The following is a 24,460-nucleotide window of genomic DNA, read 5'->3' as shown; positions in this document are numbered from 1 at the left end:
GTGTGTTTTCCTGTGTTTATAGAGTGTGTTTGGCGTTTTTATTGTCTATTTCTGTTTATCGTGTGTGTGTGTGTGTGTGTGTGTGTGTGTGTGTGTGTGTGTGATACTCACTGTCGGTTGGAGTGTGTAGTTGTTGTATTTGTAGTCCTGTCCTCCACTTCTCTGTGCTCATCTCTGTCTGTGATGCTGCTGTTTCTCTCTCACACACACGGGCGCTGACTGAAACACACACACACGTTCAAGCTGACAGTGATTCTCAGCTGTGAACAAACACGTGCACAGTCGAGGGGCGGGGTCAACATAGCCACGCCCACAGCAACACGCACTGCCTGGTGTTTTTGATTACATAAATATAACTTTGCAAACCTGCTGGCATATTGATTAATGATACTTTTACTTTTTTACTTTTATAGAAACTAGTTTTGGTCGTTATTAATGTGTCTCCACTAAAAGCAATGCTTGTTTTGTTATGCATTTGATTACATGTTTATAAATTTTATTTATACAGAAATGTAAACCACATTTTCATGTTTCTTATTATTTTTAAAAGACTTCAGACATTATCTAAAAACCATTTAATTATCTGAAAGAAGAAAGCAAGCAGAGCTATTTTGATTTATTTATTGTAATTGATACTTAAAGATCTTACATTTAAGTATGTATATTTTCCCTTTCTTATTATCGCTTTAACTTTTTTCGTTGACATTTGTTGATATTTTGTGTATTTTATACAAATATTGTTTACATATCAACTCTGTATTCTATTAGCATTAATATAAAAACAGATTACATAAACATAAGCTATAATAACAGCGCTAAAAATAAACAGTATCTAATTTATCATAAGAGGTTATAGCTTATTCAATATTAGCCATTTCTACAGGATAGAGACCGGAAAGTGGACTTTTCATTACATTGAAATGTGTTTCACAACAATATTTTGTTGTGTGTTAATTGTTTTGCCATATTAGGAATTGTGCTTTATTAATAATGAAAAATGTTTGGGCACATTAGCCTAATGTCTTTTCATTATTAGTTAAATATACACAAGGTTTAATATAAATTTAAAAATATTCTATATTGGCTAAATTAAATTATATTAGCGTTCGTTTGTATTGAAACGTAATCTAAACGTACTGTTAAATGTGCGTTTGTCTCCATCTAGCGGTCACAGTCAGGAACGTCTTCTCTGATTCTCATGATTGGGTCTTGTTTGGAACTTCAGTGTTTATTTATTCGCGGTCAATTGATTTTAAATGGTTTGTTTATGTGTAAACCGTCTTATATTGTATGTTAGTGTTGGTAAATGTAATCTAATACAATCTTAAACCTATCTTGATCTTTAAAAATAGCAAACAATGTACACTTTCACATTAAAAGTACCCTAGCAGCACATTTAGTAACTTAAAAAGCGACTTAAGATTGTTTCATATTTCTCTACAACTTCTTTTAAACTTTAATTTACTTTATTGTCACTGTGTGTGTGTGTGTGTGTGTGTGTGTGTGTGTGTGTGTGTGTGTGTGTGTGTGTGTGTGTGTGTGTGTGTGTCCACTAGAGGTCGGGATTTGACCTAAATTCTTTAGTTTGACCTATTTACATAATAAGGCATATCCCGGTCACGCCCGTGACTTCACACGACGCCGATTCACTCCTTCAATCCGGACACCTCAAATGACACCGTTAAAAACACTCACATTTAGTTTAAAACTTCATTAAAATATATATGGAGAACGACGATCGCTTTACATTTGAGTTACAGTCGCTTCGTCCAATCACACGCCGAGCACTGTGAAGCTATGTGAAACTGACTAATCAGGAGCTAGTTCTCAGTATCATATGGATGTGTTCGTCCAATAGGGTGTGAGGAAGGGGTGGGGTCATGTCGTACGTGCGAGGTCTGTGTTAGGCGGATAGCGAGTGTACTTTCATGTAACGATCGTCTTGTAAACATTACTTAGTTACCAGTAATTATACGTGTGCGCTAAGGTTGGGTTTTGATTTTTAATTGGTGTTAAGTGTCCTAATGGATGTTGCCTGAGGCGATCTGGAGGTTGGTGGACATTTTGACCTTTAAAAACATTCCGGGAAATGTGAAATATGTCATGGTTGGAGATCTGTATGAGCTGTATAATAATGCAATGTATATACATCTAAACATCTTTGTGTAACCGTGTTAATGTTTATAACTGAGTCAAGTGGCGATAATCCAGGGCCAGAACTGCTGTTTCTGTATAAATAAATATAATTTAAATATAAATAATTGACCTCATTCAGCCTTTATTTATGGGCTTTTGGAATCAACAAAGACATAAAACTGGCTCTATACCATGGTAAAAATGTGTCTGTGTTTTTAACAGTCTCTTTAGCTGGCATTGTTTTGATGTTGTAATTGTTTGCCTTGGTAATTCAACATTTTGGACCATAAATCATGATATGGCAATGCTTTGTTTTTGACGTCAGTCATAATAATGCTTTGTTTAAGTTCTTATGATGGCAGTGACATATTCATATTTTTAAAATTTGCTATAATAAAAGCAATGAAACTTAACATGCCATATGTGTCACATGTATGATGATAATAATTTGTATCATGTTTGATTTATTACGGTAATTCCATAAACCGCATCATCCTGGTGTCCTATTTTTTTAAATTTGATTTCATTTTAAACCAATTAATATTGAGGTAAAGTTGGTTTTATATTAACATATTCATACATTCACCTTTACAGTATAATTTCATAAAATTATTCTTTGTTATTTCTAAATAGTCGAATCATATTAGCTGCCAATGACTATCAGAGTACAACACTTTTCAGTCAATTAAATAGTGCTAAATGTTATTTTGCCTTTACAACTTTACCTAACTTTAATTAATGTGGTGTTTTGTTTTTTCAAAAGCTAGTCCCATGTTTTCAGATTTTTCATGTCTTGTTTTTTTAAGTTTACTATTATAATTCTATATTTTGGACCTTAACATGATGGCAAACGCATGTTTGTTTAATAATATTTACTATGTTTTACCATTATTTTAGGATCTTTTTATAATGTTAATGGAATATGTTTTACATCTGCCATTATACCATTTTGTGACTTTATATTGTAAAAAGAATGCATGCTTTCGATAGCATGTTTTTTTATGTAATTCCATGTTTTGCACCTTGTAATGATGGCAAACACATGTTTTTTTTATATTTAGCACAGTTTTACCATGTTTTTGTTTCAATGTTAATGGCATGTTTTTTTGCATTTACCATAGTAACTGACTTTTTATAATATTTACTATGTTTTAACATTATTTTTGGACCTTTTTAAAATGTTAATGGAATATATTTTTTACATTTGCCATAATAATACCATTTTGTGACCTTATAATGTAAAAAGAATGCATGTTTTTGATGGCATGTTTTTTGATGTAATTCTATAAATTGAACCACATCATGATGGCAAAAACATGTTTTTAGTATTTACAGCAGTATTACCATGTTTTGGACTTTATTATAATGTTAATGCCATGTGCTTTGACATTTACCTTAGCAATACTATTTTTGTACAATTTTGGAAAAAGCATGTTTTGGACTTGTGATGGAAAGTGTTTTTTAAATTGACCATATTATTACCAAGTTTCCGACTTTATTATGATATTAATGAAATGTGTTTTAAGATTTACCATAGTAACACAATTTTTGGGCCCTATAATTTTGCAAACAGGATGCTCTTGATGGCATGTTTTTTGTCGTAATTCAGTTTTGAAACTTATCAGCATGTTTCCTTTTTTACATATACCTTAGTATTACCATGTTTTGGACCTTATCATGATAGTAAAGCCATGTAGTTTGACATTAATCACTGTAATATATTGTTAATTCATTTCATAATGATAAATGCAAGTGTTTTTTATTTTTATTTACCATGCTAACACCATGTTTTGGATCCTATTATGATTTTAATCCCATGTGTTTTGACATTTACGTAAGTAAAACCCTTGATGTGACTTATAATTTTGGAAATACCAAGTTTTCAATATCATTATTCAATATCATCTTTTGTTGTTGATTTATTTCCATGTTTTAGACCTTTTAATGATGGCAAACACATGTTTTTTTATACTTAGCACAGTATTACCATGTTTTTGTTACAATCCTAATGGCATGTTTTTTTTACATTTACCATAGTAATACTATTTATTTTGGAAATTAGCATGTTTTCAATAGCATGCTTTTGAAGTAATTCAATTTTGATCCTTATCTTGATAGCAATAGTATGTTTTTTATTTATTTTTTACCATGCTAACACCATGTTTTGAGCCTTCATTTTACCAAAGTTCATTGTTCTGTTTCAGCCCGTCTGAAGTGTTTTCATCTTGGAGAAAGTCGGTCGCCATGAGTCACCGCACCATCCATCTGTTTCGCAAAGGCCTGCGCCTGCATGATAACCCCAGCCTGTTGGGGGCGCTAGCGTCCTCCTCCGCGCTCTATCCAGTGTACGTCCTGGACCGTGTGTTCCTGCAGGGGGCAATGCACATGGGTGCGTTACGCTGGCGGTTTCTTCTCCAGAGTCTGGAGGATCTGGACACTCGTCTGCAGGCGATTGGATCGCGACTTTTTGTCCTGTGCGGGTCGACGGCTAACATCCTGCGGGAGCTCGTAGCACAGTGGGGAATCACACAAATCAGTTACGACACTGAAGTGGAGCCGTATTACACACGCATGGACAAGGACATACAGACAGTGGCGCAGGAAAATGGACTGCAGACGTACACATGTGTATCGCACACGCTGTACGACGTCAAGAGGTATGATGACAACTTTATTAGCTTAAAGCTACCGCGAAGAGCTTCGAAATGTGTATTTTGTATTTGATGTTTGATGTAATTTCAACTAAAGCATGAAGATAGGGCGGGTATATAGTAGCTACTCCTCCTTTTTACAAAACAGCCAATAGTATTTTGTTTTTGTCACAATGGCAAGTCACAGTTGAGCTTAAGCACATCAAATGAACAGCCAATGGGAAGAAGGGGGAGGGGCATGTCAGACACAGGAGAGCATTTGAGTGGTCAGAAGATTTGGTGAGAAATTGAAGTATGAGGAGACGACAAACAAAATCACAGATCCATTTAGGCGGAAGAGAGAAACGGCAATCTTTGGATGTTATTTCAGGTTTATATCTTCTAAATGTGATTTTTGACACAGTTTTTGGTGAACACTAGATTATAGATATCATTAAGACTAACATACTGACATCTAAAATAATTATTTAGGTTTCATAAGGCCTTTATTTCCAGAGTAAATGTTCCTGGAGTATTTACTGTCACACATGGGATCCAGGATTATCTTTCTTCATATAGTCAGTCTCGGTGGGTTGAACTACAGTTCCAGTGCAGTTTCAGAGACCCAGATGAGGAGTAAGAGTCTTACCTTGAGAATCAATTAGTCAAGTTACTATAGTACTACTATGTTTTGGCCTTTTGGTGGATATACTGTTTTGAAATAAAATAAAATAAAATAATGGCAAATGTGTTGTTGTTTTTGCATTTACCACAGTATTTCTAATTTTCTATGATTTGGATCTTGGATTTTGAAAATACCATGTTTTTAATGCATGTTTTTTTATGTTTACTATAAAAAATTCCATGTTTTGGGCTATATAATGCTGCCTAAATCGGGTTTTTTTTCAACATTTTCCACAGAATTACCATGGTTTGGACCATGCTATGATGGTTAGGGCATGTGTTTTGATATTTACCATAGAAATAACAATTTTGGGCGTCCTAATTTTGGAAATGCCATGTTTCTGATGGCTTGTTTTTTGATGTTTATCATTTTTACATTTACTGTAGTATTACCATGTTTTGGACCTTATTATGATAGTAATGCCAAGTCTTTGTTTACCACACATAGTTATTTATTTACTTACCATTTATTTACATTTACCATAGTAATACCTTTTTTGGGCCTTACATTTTTGAAAATACCATGTTTTTGATGCATGTTTGTTTATGTTTACTGTAATTACTGCATGTTTTGAACCATATAATGCTGCCTAAATCGTGTTTTTTCCAACATTTACCACAGAATTACCATGGTTTGGACCATACTATGATTGTTATGCCATGTGTTTTGATGTTTACTATAGTAATAGCATTTTTGGGCTTCATAATTTTGGAAATACCATGTTTCTGATGGCTTGTTTTTTAATGTTTACCATTTTTACATTTACCACAGTATTGCCTTGTTTTAGTTCTTATTATAATGGTAATGCCAAGTCTTTGTTTACCGTACATATTTATTTATTTACCATTTATTTACATTTACCATAGTAATACACTTTTAGGGCCTTGTAATTTTGAAAATACCATGTTTTTTATGCATGTTTTTTATGTTTACCATAATAAGTCCATGTTTTGGACCATATTATGGTGCCGAAAGCATGTTTTATTCAACATTTTCCACATAATTAACATGAATTGGACCATACTATGATGCTTAAACCACGTGTTTTGACACTTACCATAGTAATACCATTTTGGGCTTCATAATTTTGGAAATACCATGTTTTTGATGGCTTGTTTTTTATTTTTTTCACCATTTTTACATTTACCACAGTATTACCGTGTTTTGGACCTTATGATGGTAATGCCAAGTGTTTGTTTATCATATATATTTATTTATTTACTTACCATTTATTTACATTAACCATAGTAATATTCTTTTTTGGGCCTTTGGGTTTTTAATGTTTGCCGTAATAATTCCATGTTATTGACCATATGATGGTGCCTAAAGCATTTTTTTTTTTTTTTTTTTTTTTTGCATTTACCACAAAATTACCCTGCTTTGGACCATTCTATGATGGAAGTAATAAAATTTTTAGGCCTTCTAATTTTAAAAATACCATGTTTTTAATGCATGTTTTTAATGTTTACCATAATAACTCCATGTTTTGGACCATATAATGGTGACTAAAGCATGATTTTTTAACATTTGCCACATAATTACCATGTTATGGACCATACTATGATGGCAGTAATAACATTTTGGGACTGCCATGTTTCAGATGGCATGTTTATCATTTTTACATTTACTGCATTATTACCATGTTTTGTGCCTCATTTTGATAATAATTCCATGTGTTTTGACATTTACCATAGTGATACCATTTTTGGGCCAACAAATCCTGGTTGTTTTCTTAAAAAAAAAAACTTAATTTCTTTTCAATTGAAGAATCAATGAAACATCTTTAATGACGAGAATAAATAATTGTGGATTAATATAATAATTATTCTGTAAGTGAACAAATGCTTTCAGAAGAGACTGAGTATGTTAATGTGTCTGTTTCTGTCTATCCAGGATCGTGAAGGCCAACGGAGGCTCTCCGCCGCTCACATACAAGAAGTTCCTGCATGTTTTGTCAGTCTTGGGTGAGCCAGAGAAACCGGCGCGGGATGTGAGCATCGAGGACTTCCAGTAAGGGCGATACGAGCGCCTGTGTTTGTGTGTGGGCGACACGAGCGTCTGTGTGGGTTTTCAGGGTTGTGTTTTGTCTGACACTGCTTTCACGACTGCCGCCTGCGAACAGATGGAGCTTTTGCCTGCCAAGAGTGTGTGTGCAGACGGAGACAGCAGCAGAGCATGATGGGAGATTGTGTGTGTGCTGTGTGCAGGAGGTGTGTGACTCCTGTGGATGTGGATCGGGTGTATGCTGTGCCTTCTCTGGCTCATCTGGGTCTGCAGGTTGAGGCGGAGGTGCTGTGGCCCGGTGGAGAGAGTCACGCCCTGCAGCGGCTCGAGAAACACTTCCAGAGTCAGGTGAGCAGCTAATACAATACTGATCAATGCTAACGAGAGAATATAGGTGACGCTGAGTGCAGAATTAAAAACTAGCCTAGAGCACCATCTGCTGTCAAAAACTGGCCTACAGTGCCATCTGGTGGTAAAAACCAGCCGAGAGCGCCATCTAGGATTAAAAACTAGCGTACAAGGCAGTTATTAACTCGCCTAGAGCACAGTCTTCTGTTAAAAACTAGCCTAGAGCACCACCTGCTGTCTAAAACTGGCCTAGAGCACCATCTGCTGTCAAAACTGGCCTAGAGCACCACCTGTTGTCAAAAACTGGCCTAGAGCGCCATCTGGTGGTAAAAACCAGCCGAGAGCGCCATCTAGGATTAAAAACTAGCCTACAATGCGGTTATTAACTTGCCTAGAGCACAGTCTGCTGTCAAAAACTGGCCTAGAGCGCCACCTGCTGTCAAAAACTGGCCTAGAGCGCCACCTGCTGTCAAAAACTGGCCTAGAGCGCCACCTGCTGTCAAAAACTGGCCTAGAGCGCCACCTGCTGTCAAAATCTGGCCTAGAGCGTCACCTGCTGTCAAAAACTGGCCTAGAGCTACATCTGCTGTCCAAAACTGGCCTAGAGCGCCACCTGCTGTCAAAAACTGGCCTAGAGCGCCATCTGCTGTCAAAAACTGGCCTAGAGCGCCACCTGCTGTCAAAATCTGGCCTAGAGCGCCATCTGCTGTCAAAAACTGGCCTAGAGCGCCACCTGCTGTCAAAAACTGGCCTAGAGCGCCATCTGCTGTCAAAAACTGGCCTAGAGCACCATCTGCTGTCAAAATCTGGCCTAGAGCGCCATCTGCTGTCAAAAACTGGCCTAGAGCGCCACCCGCTGTCAAAAACTGGCCTAGAGCGCCACCTGCTGTCAAAAACTGGCCTAGAGCGCCATCTGCTGTCAAAAACTGGCCTAGAGCGCCACCTGCTGTCAAAAACTGGCCTAGAGCACCACCTGCTGTCAAAAACTGGCCTAGAGTGCCATCTGCTGTCAAAAACTGGCCTAGAGCGCCACCTGCTGTCAAAAACTGGCCTAGAGTGCCATCTGATGGTAAAAACCAGCCGAGAGCACCATCTAGGATTAAAAACTAGCCTACAATGCGGTTATAAACTAGCCTAGAGCACAGTCTGCTGTTAAAAACTAGTTTATAGCTCTATTCTGATGTTAAAAATTAGCCTACAATGCTGTTAAACAGTAGCCTAGAGCGCCATCTGCTGTTCAACACTAGCCTAAACATAGTAACTATCCACAAATTGCAAGTGTCTCAGTATATTGCCGCAGCCCTACAGAACCAGCACTAGCGCTGAACTAGCACCAGGTGAAAGGCCTGTCCTGATGTGTGTGTGTGTGTGTGTGTGTGTGTGTGTCTCTGCAGGGCTGGGTGGCGAACTTCTCCAAACCGCGCACCATCCCCAACTCTCTGTTGCCCAGCACCACTGGTCTGAGTCCGTACCTGAGTCTGGGCTGCCTTTCTGTTCGAACCTTCTACCACAGACTCAACAGCATCTACGCACAGGTACGCACACACTGAATACATAGGCGGCATGCTAACAGTTGACACTCATCAGTGATTAGATGCGCACTACAAATAGCATGCAAGAGTCAGAACAGTTACTTACAGTTACATTTACATAGTGGCCAGTGTTAGCATGTTGCTAAGCTAATACAAACATGTGCACTTATTGTGAGTTTAAATGAATTAAAATAATTTATAAGTTATATTTTTAATATTATATTTGTAGTAACCCACTGTTGATTCCATCTGAGTGATATTAGCATGCTGCTTAGCTAACTTCGCTAATAATAATACACAAATACTGGTTAAAATTGAGTTTTTTGATATTATTCTAATATTTTGATAATTATTTAACCTTACTTGATTGTAGTAGAGACTAATGTTAGCATGTTGCTAAGCTAATACAAAAATGTGTGAGGTGGTGTATTTTAAATGAGTTAAAACTACATACTTTTAAACGTTGGCCATTATATTTATAGTTAACCCTTGCTTGATTCCATCTGAGTGATATTAGCATGTTGCTTAGCTAACATTGGTAATGAACAAAAATACACAAATACTGGTTAAAATTGTGTATTTTCTTAAGATTACTTGATGATCTGCAGTATATTTAACCTTAGTTGATTGTAGCAGACACCAATGTTAGCATGTTGCTAAGCTAATACAAAAACGTGCACTTAATGTGTCAGGTTGTGCATTTTAAATGAGTTAAAACAATATAGTTTTCGTTTTAGTTTGTAGTATGTTTATAGTTAACCCTTGCTTGATTATATCTGAGGCTGCGTCAAAAACTGCATACTTCCATACTATACAGTACGCTAAAATCAGTATTCGAGCCGAGTAGTATGTCCGAATTCATACCTGGATGACTTACTACTTCCGGCGAGATTCGGAAGTGCGCATTCCAAAATGACGCAGGTAGGTCACATGACTATGACAAAATGTCGGATGTAGTACGTCCGAATTCCATTCATACTTTTCACATTTATACTGTAAAGAACGTACTTTTCTAACGGCCGAGTAGTACGTTTAAATTCAAATGCAGCACCTACTGAGTAGTAGGCGGTTTCTGACGCAGCCTGAGTGATTAGCATGTTGCTAAGCTAACATCGCTAATAATACCAATGACAAATATGAATAATAAATAACAAAACAGACAAAAACTGGTTAAAATTGTGTGTTTTCTTAAGATTACTTGTATACTTTGATGATCTGCAGTATGTTTACCCTTAGTTCGATGTAGCTGAGACTAATGTTAGCATGTTGCTAAGCTAATACAAAAATGTGCACTTAAAGTGTGAGGTTGTGCATTTTGAATGAGTTTAAACAATATTGATTTCTTTTTAATTTGTAGTATATTTATAGTTAACCCTTGCTTGATTCCATTGATATTAGCACATTGCTAAGCTAACATCGCTAATAATAACAAAATGACAAAAATATTTAATAAATAGCAAAATACACAAATACTTGTGAAAATTGTGTATTTATTTACGTAAAAAATTACTTGGATATTTAGATGCTCTGCAGTGTATTTATCCTTGGTCGTAGTACAAACTCATTTTAGCATGATGCTAAGCTAATAATTAGATACTAGTACATAAATATGAAGCAACCCCGAAAATTGAGTGAAATAATCCATTTTAATTTGGTACAATTTTTGATATGCATCTTTAAAATGATTATCTCAGACACTTTGCTATAAAGCAGGCTCAGATTAGCACTTATGGATATTGAGATGGAAATAATTTTATTGTCATGGCTTCGAAACAACAAACAACTGTTTAGCAGCTCACACGGTTTTGGCATAATAGCCAAACAAAAACCAAGGCAAATAAAATATATAAGAGAGGAATTCCTGACATTAACATTTATAACAGTTAGTACAGATATTGTAATGCAAACCTAAACTTATAACAGCGTTGAACATCGTTTAGGGCCACTGCACAAACACAGTTAGTCAATTGTTGCTGGTTTATTGAGTTCTCCTGTGGTTTTCCTCTGCAGTCGAAGAACCACTCTCTGCCCCCGGTGTCTCTGCAGGGTCAGGTGTTGTGGCGCGAGTTCTTCTACACCGTCGCTTCCGCAACACCAAACTTCACCAAGATGGAGGGAAACAGCATCTGTCTGCAGATCGACTGGTACCACGATCCAGAGCGGCTGGAGAAATGGAGAACCGTAAGAGAACCGCACACTCACGTCTCTATTGTCAAAAGTGTTGAGTTCAGAACCAACTGCTTTTTAAAGTTGTTTAGATGTTAGTGTCCTTACACTACTTGACAATAGTCTTGTGGTGGATCTCAGTTGGATGAGCAGCAGATATTATCTGGTCTTCTAGTTGATGATGTGTGAAAGTGTCAGAAGGTGGATTTCTCTGCTGTATCATCTGCTGATCTGCATCCCAATCATCACCAATACTGCAGAAGACCTGCTGGAACCAGCATGGAGTCAAGATTTTCACAGAAATCAGTCAAGTTTGGTGAAGGAGAAGTCATGGTTTCGGGTTCATTCAGTATGGAGAGATCTGCAACATCAACAGCCTGAGGTATCAAGACATCTGTGCTGCCCATTACATTACAAACCACAGGAGAGGGACAACTCTCCAGCAGGATAGCGCTCCTGCTCATACTTCAGCCTCCACATCAAAGCTCCTGAAAGCAAAGAGTGTTCCAGGATTGGCCAGCCCAGTCACCAGAGATCAACATTATTGAGCTGATGAAGGAGGAGGTGTTGAAGATGAACACAAAGACTCTTGATGAACTCTGCGATCCTGCTGAAGCTTTCTTCTTCATTCCAGATGACTTTATTAATCAGTGATGTGAGTCATGTCAGAGATGTATGGATGCAGTCCTCCAAGCTCATGATGGAGTCAGACACAATCTTCATTCTGTCTCCACTGCAGCAGGACTTTATATTCTATACTGGACATTATTTCTGTTCAGTGATGACACTTTAGTCTGAGCAGAGTCAGACCTTACTGTCCTAATAAAATCAGTCAAAATCAAGACATGATCAGATTTATTGAGCTCAAATCAGCAAAATCTAGAGGCCTTCACCTTTCATAGAGACACTTCTGACACCAGATCAGCAACTAGAAGTCAAGATATTATCTGCTGTTTCTAAAACTTGGATAGGCAACAAGACTTTTGTCAGGTAGTGTATTGTTAGTTTTTAAGGATATCTATAATCTAGTGTGCACCAAAACCATGTCAGAATTCATGTTTAGCAGATATAAAACGGAAATAAACATGCAAAGTTTCCACCTAAATGGATCAAGGGTTTTATTCACGTCACCTCATACTTCAGTTTCTCATCAAATCTTCTGACCAATCAAATGCCCTCTAGTGTCTGACATGCCCCGCCCCCTTCAAGAAGCTTCACATTTGATGCGCTTGAGCCTAACCACTCTCACTGGCAAAGCAGTGGGAAAAACAACACGCTACTGCCTGTTTTTTTTTTTAAAGGGGAGGAGCTTTGATATGTCCTTTCATGTTTCATTTGTGATTGCATCCAACACGAATGAAAAATACACATTCACGGCACTTCAAGGGGTCTTTAGGTTTGTTCTAATGAAGCGGATTTTGCATCATTCGTGCACGCACCTGTCAACGTGTATTATTTTTCTGTTTCTAGCTTACGCCCACGCATTATCACAATCTAATTTAAATACGGAATCGTTTCAGAACTTTTGAGAATCGATTCAGAATCGCTAGATAAAGAATCACGATGCATCGATGAATACATTAATGTTTTTCACTACCCATATGCTGTGTTCACACCAGACGTGCGGATAAATTGCACTATTCACACGTAAATAGACGCATGAACATTTTAAGTTCGCTCGCTTCATTCATGCATCAAGTTCACTTCAGAACAGACGCAGATTCGTCCATGAGCAGGGCTTCTGTCTGCCCGGTGAATGTAGCTTCATTGCTAAATGGCTAACATGGATTTTATTGAGAGAGTAGCTGTGTTTGTGCGCTTTAGGAAGGCTGAAAAACAGTGTTGATTCGTTTGGAGCCGTGTCCGAGTCCACTAAATCAATTCAGAGGTGCAGCAGCTCTGTGAGTTCATCAACTCCTCTAATACTGAACCTTGATGCTGGAGGCTTTCAGCGGTGCTTCTGACTGAGCTGAGCCCAGTTTGATGAACTGGTGTCGGTGTCGGCTGGAGGATTTCCCCCGGGACAGTGCTACAACACGCGCTACGTCATAATCACGCCCCCACAAGAGCAAGCTCCTGATTGGTTAATGCAGAGAACGAATGTCCGCTGAAGTTCAGATTTTTGAACTTGAGCAATTTGCGCGAAACACGTTGTACACGTGTCAGTCGCACAAATCGATCAACTCGCACCTCTTCACGAATCGCATCATTCGCGCCAACTCATTCACGCTTATTGCACCTCAGGATGTCTATTCGCATCTTTGCATTGACTTAACGTGTATCATGCTCGACGCTTCTTCCGCATCTGGTGACAGTTAAATTTTTCTTCTTTGCAGGCTCAGACGGGTTTTCCCTGGATCGACGCCATCATGACGCAGCTACGGCAGGAGGGCTGGATCCATCACCTGGCGCGTCACGCCGTGGCCTGTTTTCTGACTCGCGGAGACCTGTGGATCAGCTGGGAGGAGGGCATGAAGGTGCGGCCATCTACTAGCCTGGCATATGTGACGCAGCATTTTCGACAGTGTTTGCAGATGTGTAAACGTGGATTGATGAAAATGTTATTGAGTAAATATGAAACCTTTTCAAAAAGCAAGGGAAAAACAGGCCGTATTAGTGTGTGTTATGGTGATGTGCACAGGTGTTTTACACAGGTGTGTGTGTGTTCTCAGGTGTTCGAGGAGTTCCTGTTGGATGCAGACTACAGTGTGAACGCCGGGAACTGGATGTGGCTGTCCGCTAGTGCGTTCTTCCACAAATACACCAGGATCTTCTGTCCTGTGCGTTTCGGCCGTCGGACTGACCCTCAAGGAGAGTATCTGAGGTGAGACCACACCCACTTCATGTAATATTCATAAGATTATTTGATTTGCCACACCTACGGTACCCAGTACCCATGTGCTTCACCTGATCTGCTAAGCTTCACGTCAATTACGTCATTACTAATGAATAAATCAAAATAATAAATTTTTTAGTTCCGTTAAATGTTGTTAAGCATTTTGTAACGTAAACTCACATTAGTAGAATTTAACACTGTAAAAAGCACATAATCAGTACCTGAGGTGATTGTTGTCGTAGTAGTTCATGCAGTTGTTCAGCCACAAGAAATACTAACCGTTTCTAATATTACAAATTTCAGGTGATGGTTTACCAAAAAAACCCGCTCGTGTTGGTGTCGTCAATCTGGCAACCTGCCTTTTCGTGGAGTAGCTGAAATTGTTTTAAATTTGAACTGCAATATCTAGTTCGATCACTGGATATCAATCTTACAATACTGCACCTTTAACGCTGCTGCCTCATATGATTTCAAAAACACTGTTCTAATAGACTGTTCAGTGTCTGTCACATCTGCATTCACCTGCCACACCCACTCCTGTTCAATATTCATGATGCTAGCTCGCCAATTTGCCACGCCCACCATCATGTGACATTTATGATAATCTGCATTCAATCTGCCACGCCCACCACTGTTCAATATTCATGATGTTATGATGCTTATCTGTCACGCCCACCACCATTTAATATTCATGATGTTTGATTGCCGATTTGCCACACCAACCATCATTTGATATTTATGATATTCTGTATTCAGTCTGCCACGCCCACCACTGTTTAATATTTGCAATGTTATGATGATTATCTGCCATGCCCACCACTGTTCAATATTTGTGACGTTAAGTTGTCAATTTGCCACGCCCATCCTCATTTGATATTTATATTCTGCATTCAATCTGCCACGCCCACCACTGTTCAATATTCATGATGTTATGATGATTATCTGCCCCACCCATCACTGTTCAATACTCATGACGTTGCCAATTACCCACGCCCATCCTCATTTGATATTTATATTCAGCATTTAATTTGCCACGCCCACCATTGTTCAATATTCAGGGTGCTAGATTGCCAATTTGCCGCGCCCACTATCAGTTGATATTTATGATATTCAGCGTTCAATCTGCCACGCCCACCACTGTTCAATATTCATGATGTTAGATTGCCAATTTGTCACGCCCACCACTGTTTAATATTCATGATGTTAAATTTGCCAATTTGCCACGCCCACCATAATCTGAGATTTATGATATGTTGCATTCAGTCTGCCACGCCCACCACTGTTTCATATTCATGATGTTAGGTTGTCAATTTGCCACGCCCATTACTGTTTAATGTTCCTGATGTTAGATGCTAATTTGCCACACCCACCATCATTTGATATTTATGATATTCAGCATTAAGTCTGCTACGCCCACCACTGTTCAATATTCATGATGTTGTGATGCTTATCTGCAACGCCCACCACCGTTTAATATCCACAATGTTCTGTTGCCAATCTGCTAATCACGCCCACAAATGTTTAATATTCATGATGTCCTGCGTTTGATCTGCAGGAAGTACTTACCTGTGCTGAAGAACTTCCCCTCTCAGTATATTTACGAGCCGTGGAAAGCACCAGAAGACGTCCAGCTCAGCGCCGGCTGCATCATCGGTATGGAGAGATGCTAAACATTCACTAACTGACCAATGCGACTGTCTAAACTGGTTTAGTGATGTTCTGACCCGTGTGTGTGTGCAGGTAAAGACTATCCCCGGCCAATAGTGAGCCACATAGAGGCCAGCCAGAGGAACCTGGCATTGATGCGTCAGGTGCGGACAGAGCAGCAGACGACCGCAGAACTCACGCGAGGTAAAATACGATAAATGTTTATGTTGCACAAAAAAAGATATGTTAATTGTTTTTTTTATGATGTAATTCAGTGCAGTGCGAAGATTCTACATATTATCATTATCTACATACGATTTATCAACGATAATTTTCGCCCAGCACTACTGTGTGTGTGTGTGTGTGTGTGTGTGTGTGTGTGTGTGTGTGTGTGTGTGTGTATATATATATATATATTACTTTTTCTGATGGATTTTGGTGATCTCACAGATGTAGCAGATGACCCGATGGAGGCGGGGCTTAAGCGTGAGCTCCGGGAGGAGGAGGGGCTTCTGGAGGAGGCGGAGTCAAAGTGCACTTCCAAGCGTTTCAGTGGCAGCTCAGACCATAAGTCCCGCCCCTGCAGCTGGACTCCAGAGACTCTACAGCTATCAGAGCTCAGCGGAGAGGTCATGTGACTCGAACACTGGCCGATCAGATGAATGTTTTACGACCCAGAAGCCTATATGATGCATTTCTGCTTTAACACATGCACAAAGACTCACAGGAATACTCCGTCATAATACGCAGAACTCTCAGAAAGCATCTGAACTCCATTAATCCCTCAAACACAACCATATTGGCTGCTTTTGTTGGTTTTGTTTTGCTAGTGTGTGTGTGTGTGTGTTTTCTGTGTTCAGGAGAGAATTGTGTACATTGAACAGAGTTTGTGAAGTAAATATGCAATTATGACATCTTTATGCTCATTGAACGCATGTCGATGTAATGCAAATTAAAAAAAATCATCAATGTGAGCTTTTGAAGAAATTCTTTGAGGGAAAAATATAGAGGCCATGATTAAAATGTCATTTATATACACATCAACACATTTCACTATTTCATTTAGTCTTTAGCAGGTACATTGTGCATGAAATATAATCATTAGTTTGCTTGTTTTCTGAAATTGTGGCCATGTTGTTACATTTTTTAAGAATTGACTACAATTAACACCAAAAACAAGTTTTTTTTATAGTTTAACTATGGTATACATAAGTTATACACAGTTTTGATAATACTCTGGTTAGACAAATGCTAATTAATATGCCAAAAAAACATGGTTACATCACTTTAACCACAATGAAACCATGATTAATGTGCGTAAGGATTTGCTATAATTAAAAAAAGAGGGAACAAATATGTTCAAAAGCCACAAATGATTAAAATTGAAGAGAAAAATAGTAGATCATAACAACAAATACTTTAAAAATAATGTGGAAATGATATAAATCTGGTATAAAATTATTATATTTTTATTATATTAGATAAAACACTGAATGTGTAACATTAATAATAAGTAGAAACAAGCATTAAAACTATAAAATCACATCACAAAAGTTAAATGTTTACCGTTATTATATACAGTTGAAGTCAGAATTATTAGCCCCCCTGTTTATTTTTTTCCTCAATTTCTGCACCAACACATTTCTAACCATAATAGTTTTAATAAATGATTTATTTTATTTTTGCCATGATGACAGCACATAATATTACACTAGATATTCTTCAAGACACTTCTATACAGCTTAAAGTGACATTTAAAGGCTTCACTAGGGTAATTAGGCAAGTTATTGTATAATGATGGTTTGTTCTAAAACAATACAGCTTAAAGGGGCTCAACATCATTTTGGAAATATTTTAAAAAGAAAAAGCGAATTCAAATGGGGGCTAATAATTCTGACTTCAACTGTGTATATATATATATTTTGTTATATATATATATATATATATATATGGATAAAGCAACAATTTTTAACTTCAATAAACAGGTAAAATATCTAAAACAGTCAAAAATTAAATATCAAATATGTAAATAAATAAATTGTGTAAATATGTTAAGTCTTAATTGTTTTCTTATCATGTAAATTAAAAATAATTTAAAAAACTGAATGTCTTTTTTGAGATGTAAAATGAAGGATTGGTTTTATTATACATACATTTAGCAGAAATGTACATTTTATCAATAATGTAACGCTATTTTTATTTAAGGACATTAAGGGCAACACTTTAAAAAATATTTATTTTATACATTTATTTGTTATTTTTATTATTATAAACATCAAAAACAAGTTTAAAATGCTTAACAATACATACAAATAATTTATAAACAAAATAAAAGGAAAAAAGCATATTTTATATGCATATTTCTATCATGTTTTTATCATTTAAATAAGCACATATAGCTAATTTTAATGTCAGCATGTAAAATACATTATATACTCTATAGACCGCAAGTCCACTTTTCAATTAACTTTAAGCTAAAATAATTGTATCTTGACATTTCTTATTTTAAATACACTAAAGATGATTCATTTAGTCATTTAAAGTCTAAGAAGGAAAGCATTATTATTATTTTTTTCATATATAAATTGAAATAAATTAAATGAAATAAAAGATTTCATAAATGAAAATCAATTATAAAACCCTTAGATAAAGCCACGCTTTTAAAGTTGACTCACCATCTCTTGTGACGTAAGATCCAGAGTTCGCCAATCCTACTACGGCGAAGGCTAAGCTCATGAATATTAACACTTTATTTGCACGACGCTTCCAATGAAGTAACACACTATTTATTCACGTTCTAAAAACGCCTCCGTTCGAGCCAATCAAACAGCGCGAGCGTCCCGTTACGTCATTAATATTCATGAGGCGGGCCTTCGACGTAGTAGCGCTAGATCTGCATCCTGCATTGAGCGCCACGTCGCAGCAGCAGCAAAACACCGATGATTCCCGCACATCTGACGGGCAACCAGGACACAAAACCTGCGGGGAAAACAGCGAAAACATGGTGAAGGTGAGCAGAAACACCGCGTTTATCATTATTGACTGATGCATGTCACTGCAGACGCTTTAAAGTTACTTTCGCGAGTTACCGACGCTCTATAATCCGCGCGTTTCACTGTTTTTCAGTATCTATTTGCTGTGCATCAGAATATTTTTAAGTTTGACTGCAAAACATCATTTTTAATACACTATTTAAAAAGTTTTAGGTTATATGATATAAATAGCGCTTTATTGTCAAGTTAATTGCAGTTTAAAAGTTACTTTTTAAAGTAATAATGCCTTACAGTATTGAGTTACTTCATAAAAAAAGTAACTAGTTGCGTTACTTGGTTACTTTTTTAAGTAATATTATAATTTTGTGTTGCTTTTGCATAACTTTTTCTTACCTGGCCAAGGCTTGATCTCTTTCAGAACTTGCAGGGGCTTTACTTCGTCTTTTTATTTATTTATATTTTATTTTATTTTAATCAAACACACACCATATACTCTTCATTTGCCTTTTAAAAACATTAAATAATAATAATGTTGTATAATGTAGTCTTCTAGGAACTTCCCAGAGCTTTACATGCAATATATACAGATCATTGCAGTTTAAAGCAGTGTTCACTGATTTTAGTCTTATTAGTGCAGTAAAATCACTGTGCATTGAGTAGGCATGGGCCGGTATAAGATTCTGACGGTATGATAACCTTGGATAAAAATATCACAGTATTGTGATTACCAGAGGTGGGAGTAAGTCACACATGTGCATTGTGCAAGCCTCGAGTCACCACCTTCAAGTTTCAAGCAAGTCAAGTCAATGTTTGTCAGACTCAAGTCGAGTCACTGCTTTTCTCAAGTCAAGTCGTAGCTTGGTCTAGCAAGTCACTTTTAAGTCAATCAAATTTTTGTTGATTTTTTAACTTTTGCAGTTTATATTTACATATATAGCTTTCGGTTTTGTATGAAATGCATAATTTGTAACAAACAGTTTTTTATTAAAAACAATTCAAGAGTCATTTAAGTCCAAGTCAAGTCTCAAGTCATGACAGTCAAGTCGAGTCTTTAATGATATTTGTCAAGCAAATATCAAATCCTAAGTTTTGCTAAAGTCTGACTTATGATGACACAAGTTATGACTTGACTCGAGTCCCTCATCTCTGGTGATTACTGCTCTAAAATAATTTCTTTTTTAGTGTCTTGGTAAAAAAACTAAATTTTCCCCCTTTGAACACATTATATTTTATTTTTTGAAAGATTTATAATATTATGGAGCAGTAAACATGTCAGGCTAAATAATGAAAATGAATCATTGACTTCTGCTGTCTTCATTAGTTTCAAAAACACTGATTAATTTACAATTTAAGACGGCATCTTTGGAGATCTTTTCTGCTGGAGATATTGTCCTAAAAAACTATACAAATAAATAAAAAGTCAATAAAACATACAGTAGGAACGGTGTTACAGAAGATTTTGGCGCTTTTAAAACCTTGACTTTTCCAAACCGCGGTGTTCACCTTATTCTCCGTCGACGAGCGGGCGCAGACATTTGAATCTTTTTGGCTCGAGACTTCCGGTCTCATTCACTTCCATTCATTTTTAGACATTAAAAACTGCCCTGTTTGATGTTGCAAACTGATTTTCCTTATTATATTATTCTACTTGGTCTGTGTAGTCATGCAAACATTTGTTTGTAGAGTGAGTAGTTTGACTGTTTTCTGCCATTTATTATTCCTAATCATTTCTCCCATAGGCGACTGAATCGGAAGTTCCTAAACTATCGCGAAAACGGGCGCACTTCCGCATTTTAGAATAAGGTCAATACCTTGAAAACAATTATCGTCCCACGCCTGGCATTGAGACTATAATCCCCTTTTCCACTGTGTGTGTTCAGAATAATGAGAATACCTCCAGTGCTCTGCCATCTTGGTTTCTGTCCTCATGGAGTGTATGCTTCAACATGACCATGCTCACAATAATTCAGCAAAGCTGATTAATTAAACTAAAAACAACTCAAATATTATCACTTAATGTTTTACGCTCCAATCACATGGCGTGTCAGCGCTTCCCATTCACTTTAAATGGGTGACGTCAGGCGTTGCCGAACTGCATTGTGGATCCGTTGGCTCTGCTTCAGAGGCGTTGCTCGCTGCAAAAGTTGGGGCTTGCTCAAATTTTCAAGCACCGACAGAAACGTCAGCCAATCAGATCGCTGTATGCAAATACACCAGCTCAGACAGCAGCCTATTGCTGACTAATTTCATTGGCTAACGCTGCTATGACAATTGCGTCAGCTCTAACTTTAGACACGCCCTCTGTCAAGCGTTGATGCTGAAGCCCCGTGTAAATGGGGCGTTAATTAGTCAGCAATAGGCCACTGTCTAAGCTGGTGTATTTGCATACAGCGATCTGATTGGCTGACGCTTCCGTCGCCGCTTGAAAAGTTGAGCAAGTCCCAACTGCTGCAGCGAGCAACGCCTCTGAAGCGACGCAGACGGATCCACAATGCAGATTAAGTATCTTGTGTCACTTGTAATGCGTTACCCCCAACACTGGTCACGAGAGAATGTTTATTTCTCTTCCAGACAGAATCTGTGTTTATTGTTAAATTTTGTTTGTTTTCAGAGTGTGAATTCACAAACTGAGTCCAGGAGTGAAACATATGAAGGAGAGGAGGCTGAAAACACTGAAAACCAGCCGTCTGCAGGTAAATGAGGGTTTTACAGCCCATAATAATCCCTGCTGTCTCCATATGGATCCCTCGTGATGAAGTTATGCACATATTTTGTGTTATAATAACAATATTTTTAAATGATCTTTGCTTTTTAGCTGTTTCTGAGGGATTATTTTTGTAACACGTTGGTGTAGTAAACACACACACACACACACACACACACACACACACACTGCTGTGGTTTGAGGTTTGCTGCTATTTCAGTGAATGATCTGGGGAAAACAGCTCTGCTTTGTGTGTTCTGGGACCTCAGGCTTGCTTTTGCTCAACATTTTGTTTTAATGATGCAAGAGATGCACAATTACATCATTTCATATTAAAAATGAGAAGGAATGAAATGCCAGGAACTAACTATTAAGACTAAAGGTTAAAAAACATTTCACTTTTAATGTTTCTAGTTACATAAACTATTGATTTTAAACATTTCTATTATTGTTTTTAGTTTTATAATTTGTCTTTTATTATAAAATTAACATATATATGTATATATACACATACATGTATTATTATAATGAACTATTAATTATATATTTTTTCAATAAAAATGTATTATATATTTACTTGTTAAACAATTTGAAGCTTTGAATATTAAACACACTGTTAATATTGTTAAGTATTTTGTTTATTTTTATTATTTATTTAATTATTTTCCTCTTCTTTATCAAATTAGTGGAATAGGCTGGGGAAAGAATTAATATTTCTGTATTTGCTTGAACTTTATTTAAAATATCAATAAATATTGCTAAAAAATGCATATTTACATGCACCTTATAATAAAATATAAACATACCCAGTTCTTATTTGCATGTTTTTAATATATATTTCATATTTTGTATTTCAATTTACATTTATTATTACTATATTTATTAGCATTAATATTTATTTATGTTATTTTAAATAAAAAAAATACCTTTGTTGGTTTTGTTACATTACAATGAATATTTAAATATAATTAATGATAATTACTGAAAATAATAATCAACAAAATTATTGTTACAGAATGTTTTGATTTAAATTTAGCATGAATTGATAATTCTCAAATTTGTTTTAAATGTACTGAGGTCTGTAATTTTAATTGCGATGAGTTTTATAAAACTGTTACTGCAATAAACCTGTTATTATTGCGATTGTCAGCAGATGGCGGTAAAGAGCACCCGACAGCTCCGACCGGGATGATCTGGCGTGTCACTGGCGGCCTCTTCAGCGCCACCAAGGGCGTGGTTGGAGCCACAGTGGGCGGAGTCACCTGGCTGGGCGGGAAAAGTTTGGAGATCACCAAATCAGCTGTGACCGCAGTGCCCTCGGTGGGCGTCAGCCTGGTGAAGGGCGGAGTTTCTGCAGTGGCAGGGGGCGTGTCCACAGTGGGGTCAACGGTAGCCAATAAAGTTCCATTCACAGGAAAGAGGAAGGACAAATCAGAGTGAAGAAGAGGACTACGATGAATAAAATACCGTTTGATTTCCACGCTGGACACCAGAGACACTGACTGATGTTCTCCACCGCCATATTTGATTTGGTTATAATCACATAAGAAGAGCTCTGTGGAAATAGTTTGGGTTTTTCACAAATGATCTCAGATCTGCGACTAAAGACACGTTTACTTGTCGTGGTTTTGGCCGACACCGAACACTATTTCACCATCTCCTGTAGCTGATTTCATCTGATGTTGTCGGTCAGATTATGTTTGTAAATTACATTTTTTATTATTTGAATATAATAAAGTCATGTTAAAGAAGTTTGCGAAAGTGTTATTTTTTTTCTGTGATTCAAACTTCAATGTCTGAAACGTTTTCAAATACATTGTTAATCTTGAAAGCAAGCTAGCGATGCATCTTTAAACCTTATTCTGCAAATAGTACATTTATTTAACACAATTTTTGGTTTCAAAAATATTTAGTTTTTTTTTGTTAGCTGTGAATGTTTGCTTTATGTAAATATAATGTGGTTTGTTTGTTTGCTAACCAAGTTTTTGGATTGTATCCATTAAATGCTAATCATTCATTCAAATATTCTTTTCGGCTTAGTTCATTTATTAATCTGGGGTTGCCACAGGGGCATGAACCGCCAACTTATCCAGCATATGTTTTACACAGTGGATACCCTTCCAGATGCAACCCATCACGGGGAAACATGCATACACACTCATTCACACTCATACACTACTGCCTATTTAGCCTACCGAATATACCTACACATGTCTTTGGACTTGTGGGGGAAACCGAAACACCCGGAGGAAACAAACTCGAGGAGAACGTGCAAACTCCTTCCAGGTACACCAACTGACCCAGCGGGTGCGGGCGGAAGCGGGAGCGTTTTTGTCCGGAGGTTTGTGTGTGTGTGGCAGCTAAAATCCACGCCTACACTATCTAGCGTGTATGAACTGTGATTACTTTTTAAATTGCTGATTAGCTATTGGCCATTTCACTCTCTGACTGAAGGCAGTCGACCAATCGCGACAGACTGTCATCGGTCCAATCAGCGCAGATTAGCTTCGCGCTAAGGAGAGGTTTGGGAACAAATGAATCACTGAACGATTCATACAGGAGTCGCTGGATAATTAGGTAAAAATAAATGCAGATTATAAGACCATGAAAGTGTTTTTTGACCTTGCATGCATATTAAACTGTTGTTGGAGACCCTTACAACCAAGATATGACCCTATTTCATGTATAATATGGGCTCTTTAAGAATGGGTCAAAAACAGTGTTTACTATAAAGTTATAATAAAAATTCACTTGGGAAAACAATCAGGGATTGTGAAAT

The 24,460-nt window shown here is 37.2% G+C and overlaps 3 protein-coding genes across 9 annotated transcripts in view; 2 read left to right on the top strand and 1 right to left on the bottom strand.

The window, feature by feature from the left end:
- Window positions 1-24,460, bottom strand: part of dennd2db (DENN/MADD domain containing 2Db) — a 46,091-nt gene that overhangs the window by 21,320 nt on the left and 311 nt on the right. Inside the window, exons 2-3 of one of the 2 annotated variants that reach the window (XM_073936463.1) lie at window positions 18,660-18,963; window positions 112-219 (exon numbers count right to left, since the gene is read on the bottom strand). In XM_073936463.1, the coding sequence (XP_073792564.1) occupies window positions 112-219; window positions 18,660-18,720 (169 nt within the window). In that variant the 5' untranslated portion in view covers window positions 18,721-18,963. Of the gene's footprint in view, window positions 1-111; window positions 249-18,659; window positions 18,964-24,460 lie in introns of those variants that run through there. The other variant, NM_001007346.1, reaches the window with a different exon arrangement.
- cry4 (cryptochrome circadian regulator 4) lies at window positions 1,864-17,028 on the top strand. 5 transcript variants are annotated; one of them, XR_012397502.1, is made up of 11 exons: window positions 1,864-2,051; window positions 4,341-4,793; window positions 7,345-7,461; window positions 7,659-7,803; window positions 9,198-9,338; window positions 11,346-12,819; window positions 13,175-13,978; window positions 14,174-14,325; window positions 15,893-15,990; window positions 16,078-16,188; window positions 16,435-17,028. XR_012397502.1 is itself a non-coding variant. In XM_009295766.5 (11 exons), exons 2-11 carry the CDS (start codon window positions 4,381-4,383, stop codon window positions 16,620-16,622), a joined length of 1,677 nt encoding a protein of 558 aa, XP_009294041.2. In that variant the 5' UTR covers window positions 1,864-2,051; window positions 4,352-4,380; the 3' UTR covers window positions 16,623-17,028.
- On the top strand, window positions 18,800-23,435 carry zgc:153675. Of its 2 annotated transcripts, none has more exons than XM_005168276.6 (3): window positions 18,800-18,994; window positions 21,589-21,670; window positions 22,832-23,432. In XM_005168276.6, exons 1-3 carry the CDS (start codon window positions 18,845-18,847, stop codon window positions 23,119-23,121), a joined length of 522 nt encoding a protein of 173 aa, XP_005168333.2. In that variant the 5' UTR covers window positions 18,800-18,844; the 3' UTR covers window positions 23,122-23,432.

This window comes from Danio rerio, chromosome 22 (genome assembly GCF_049306965.1).
Source record: "Danio rerio strain Tuebingen ecotype United States chromosome 22, GRCz12tu, whole genome shotgun sequence".
NCBI classification, from domain to species: domain Eukaryota; kingdom Metazoa; phylum Chordata; class Actinopteri; order Cypriniformes; family Danionidae; genus Danio; species Danio rerio.
This window is presented reverse-complemented; position numbering and strand designations above follow the sequence as displayed.

Excerpts from the sequence above, each read along its gene's own strand:
- zgc:153675 (XM_005168276.6), top strand. The coding sequence starts at position 18,845 with ATGAGGCGGGCCTTCGACGTAGTAGCGCTAGATCTGCATCCTGCATTG. Across the intron at positions 18,995-21,588 it reads ACAGCGAAAACATGGTGAAG|AGTGTGAATTCACAAACTGA; the intron begins GTGAGCAGAAAC and ends GTTTGTTTTCAG. Across the intron at positions 21,671-22,831 it reads TGAAAACCAGCCGTCTGCAG|CAGATGGCGGTAAAGAGCAC; the intron begins GTAAATGAGGGT and ends TGCGATTGTCAG.
- cry4 (XM_005168277.6), top strand. The coding sequence starts at position 2,029 with ATGTTGCCTGAGGCGATCTGGAG. Across the intron at positions 7,462-7,658 it reads GTGAGCATCGAGGACTTCCA|GAGGTGTGTGACTCCTGTGG; the intron begins GTAAGGGCGATA and ends TGCTGTGTGCAG. Across the intron at positions 7,804-9,197 it reads AGAAACACTTCCAGAGTCAG|GGCTGGGTGGCGAACTTCTC; the intron begins GTGAGCAGCTAA and ends GTGTCTCTGCAG.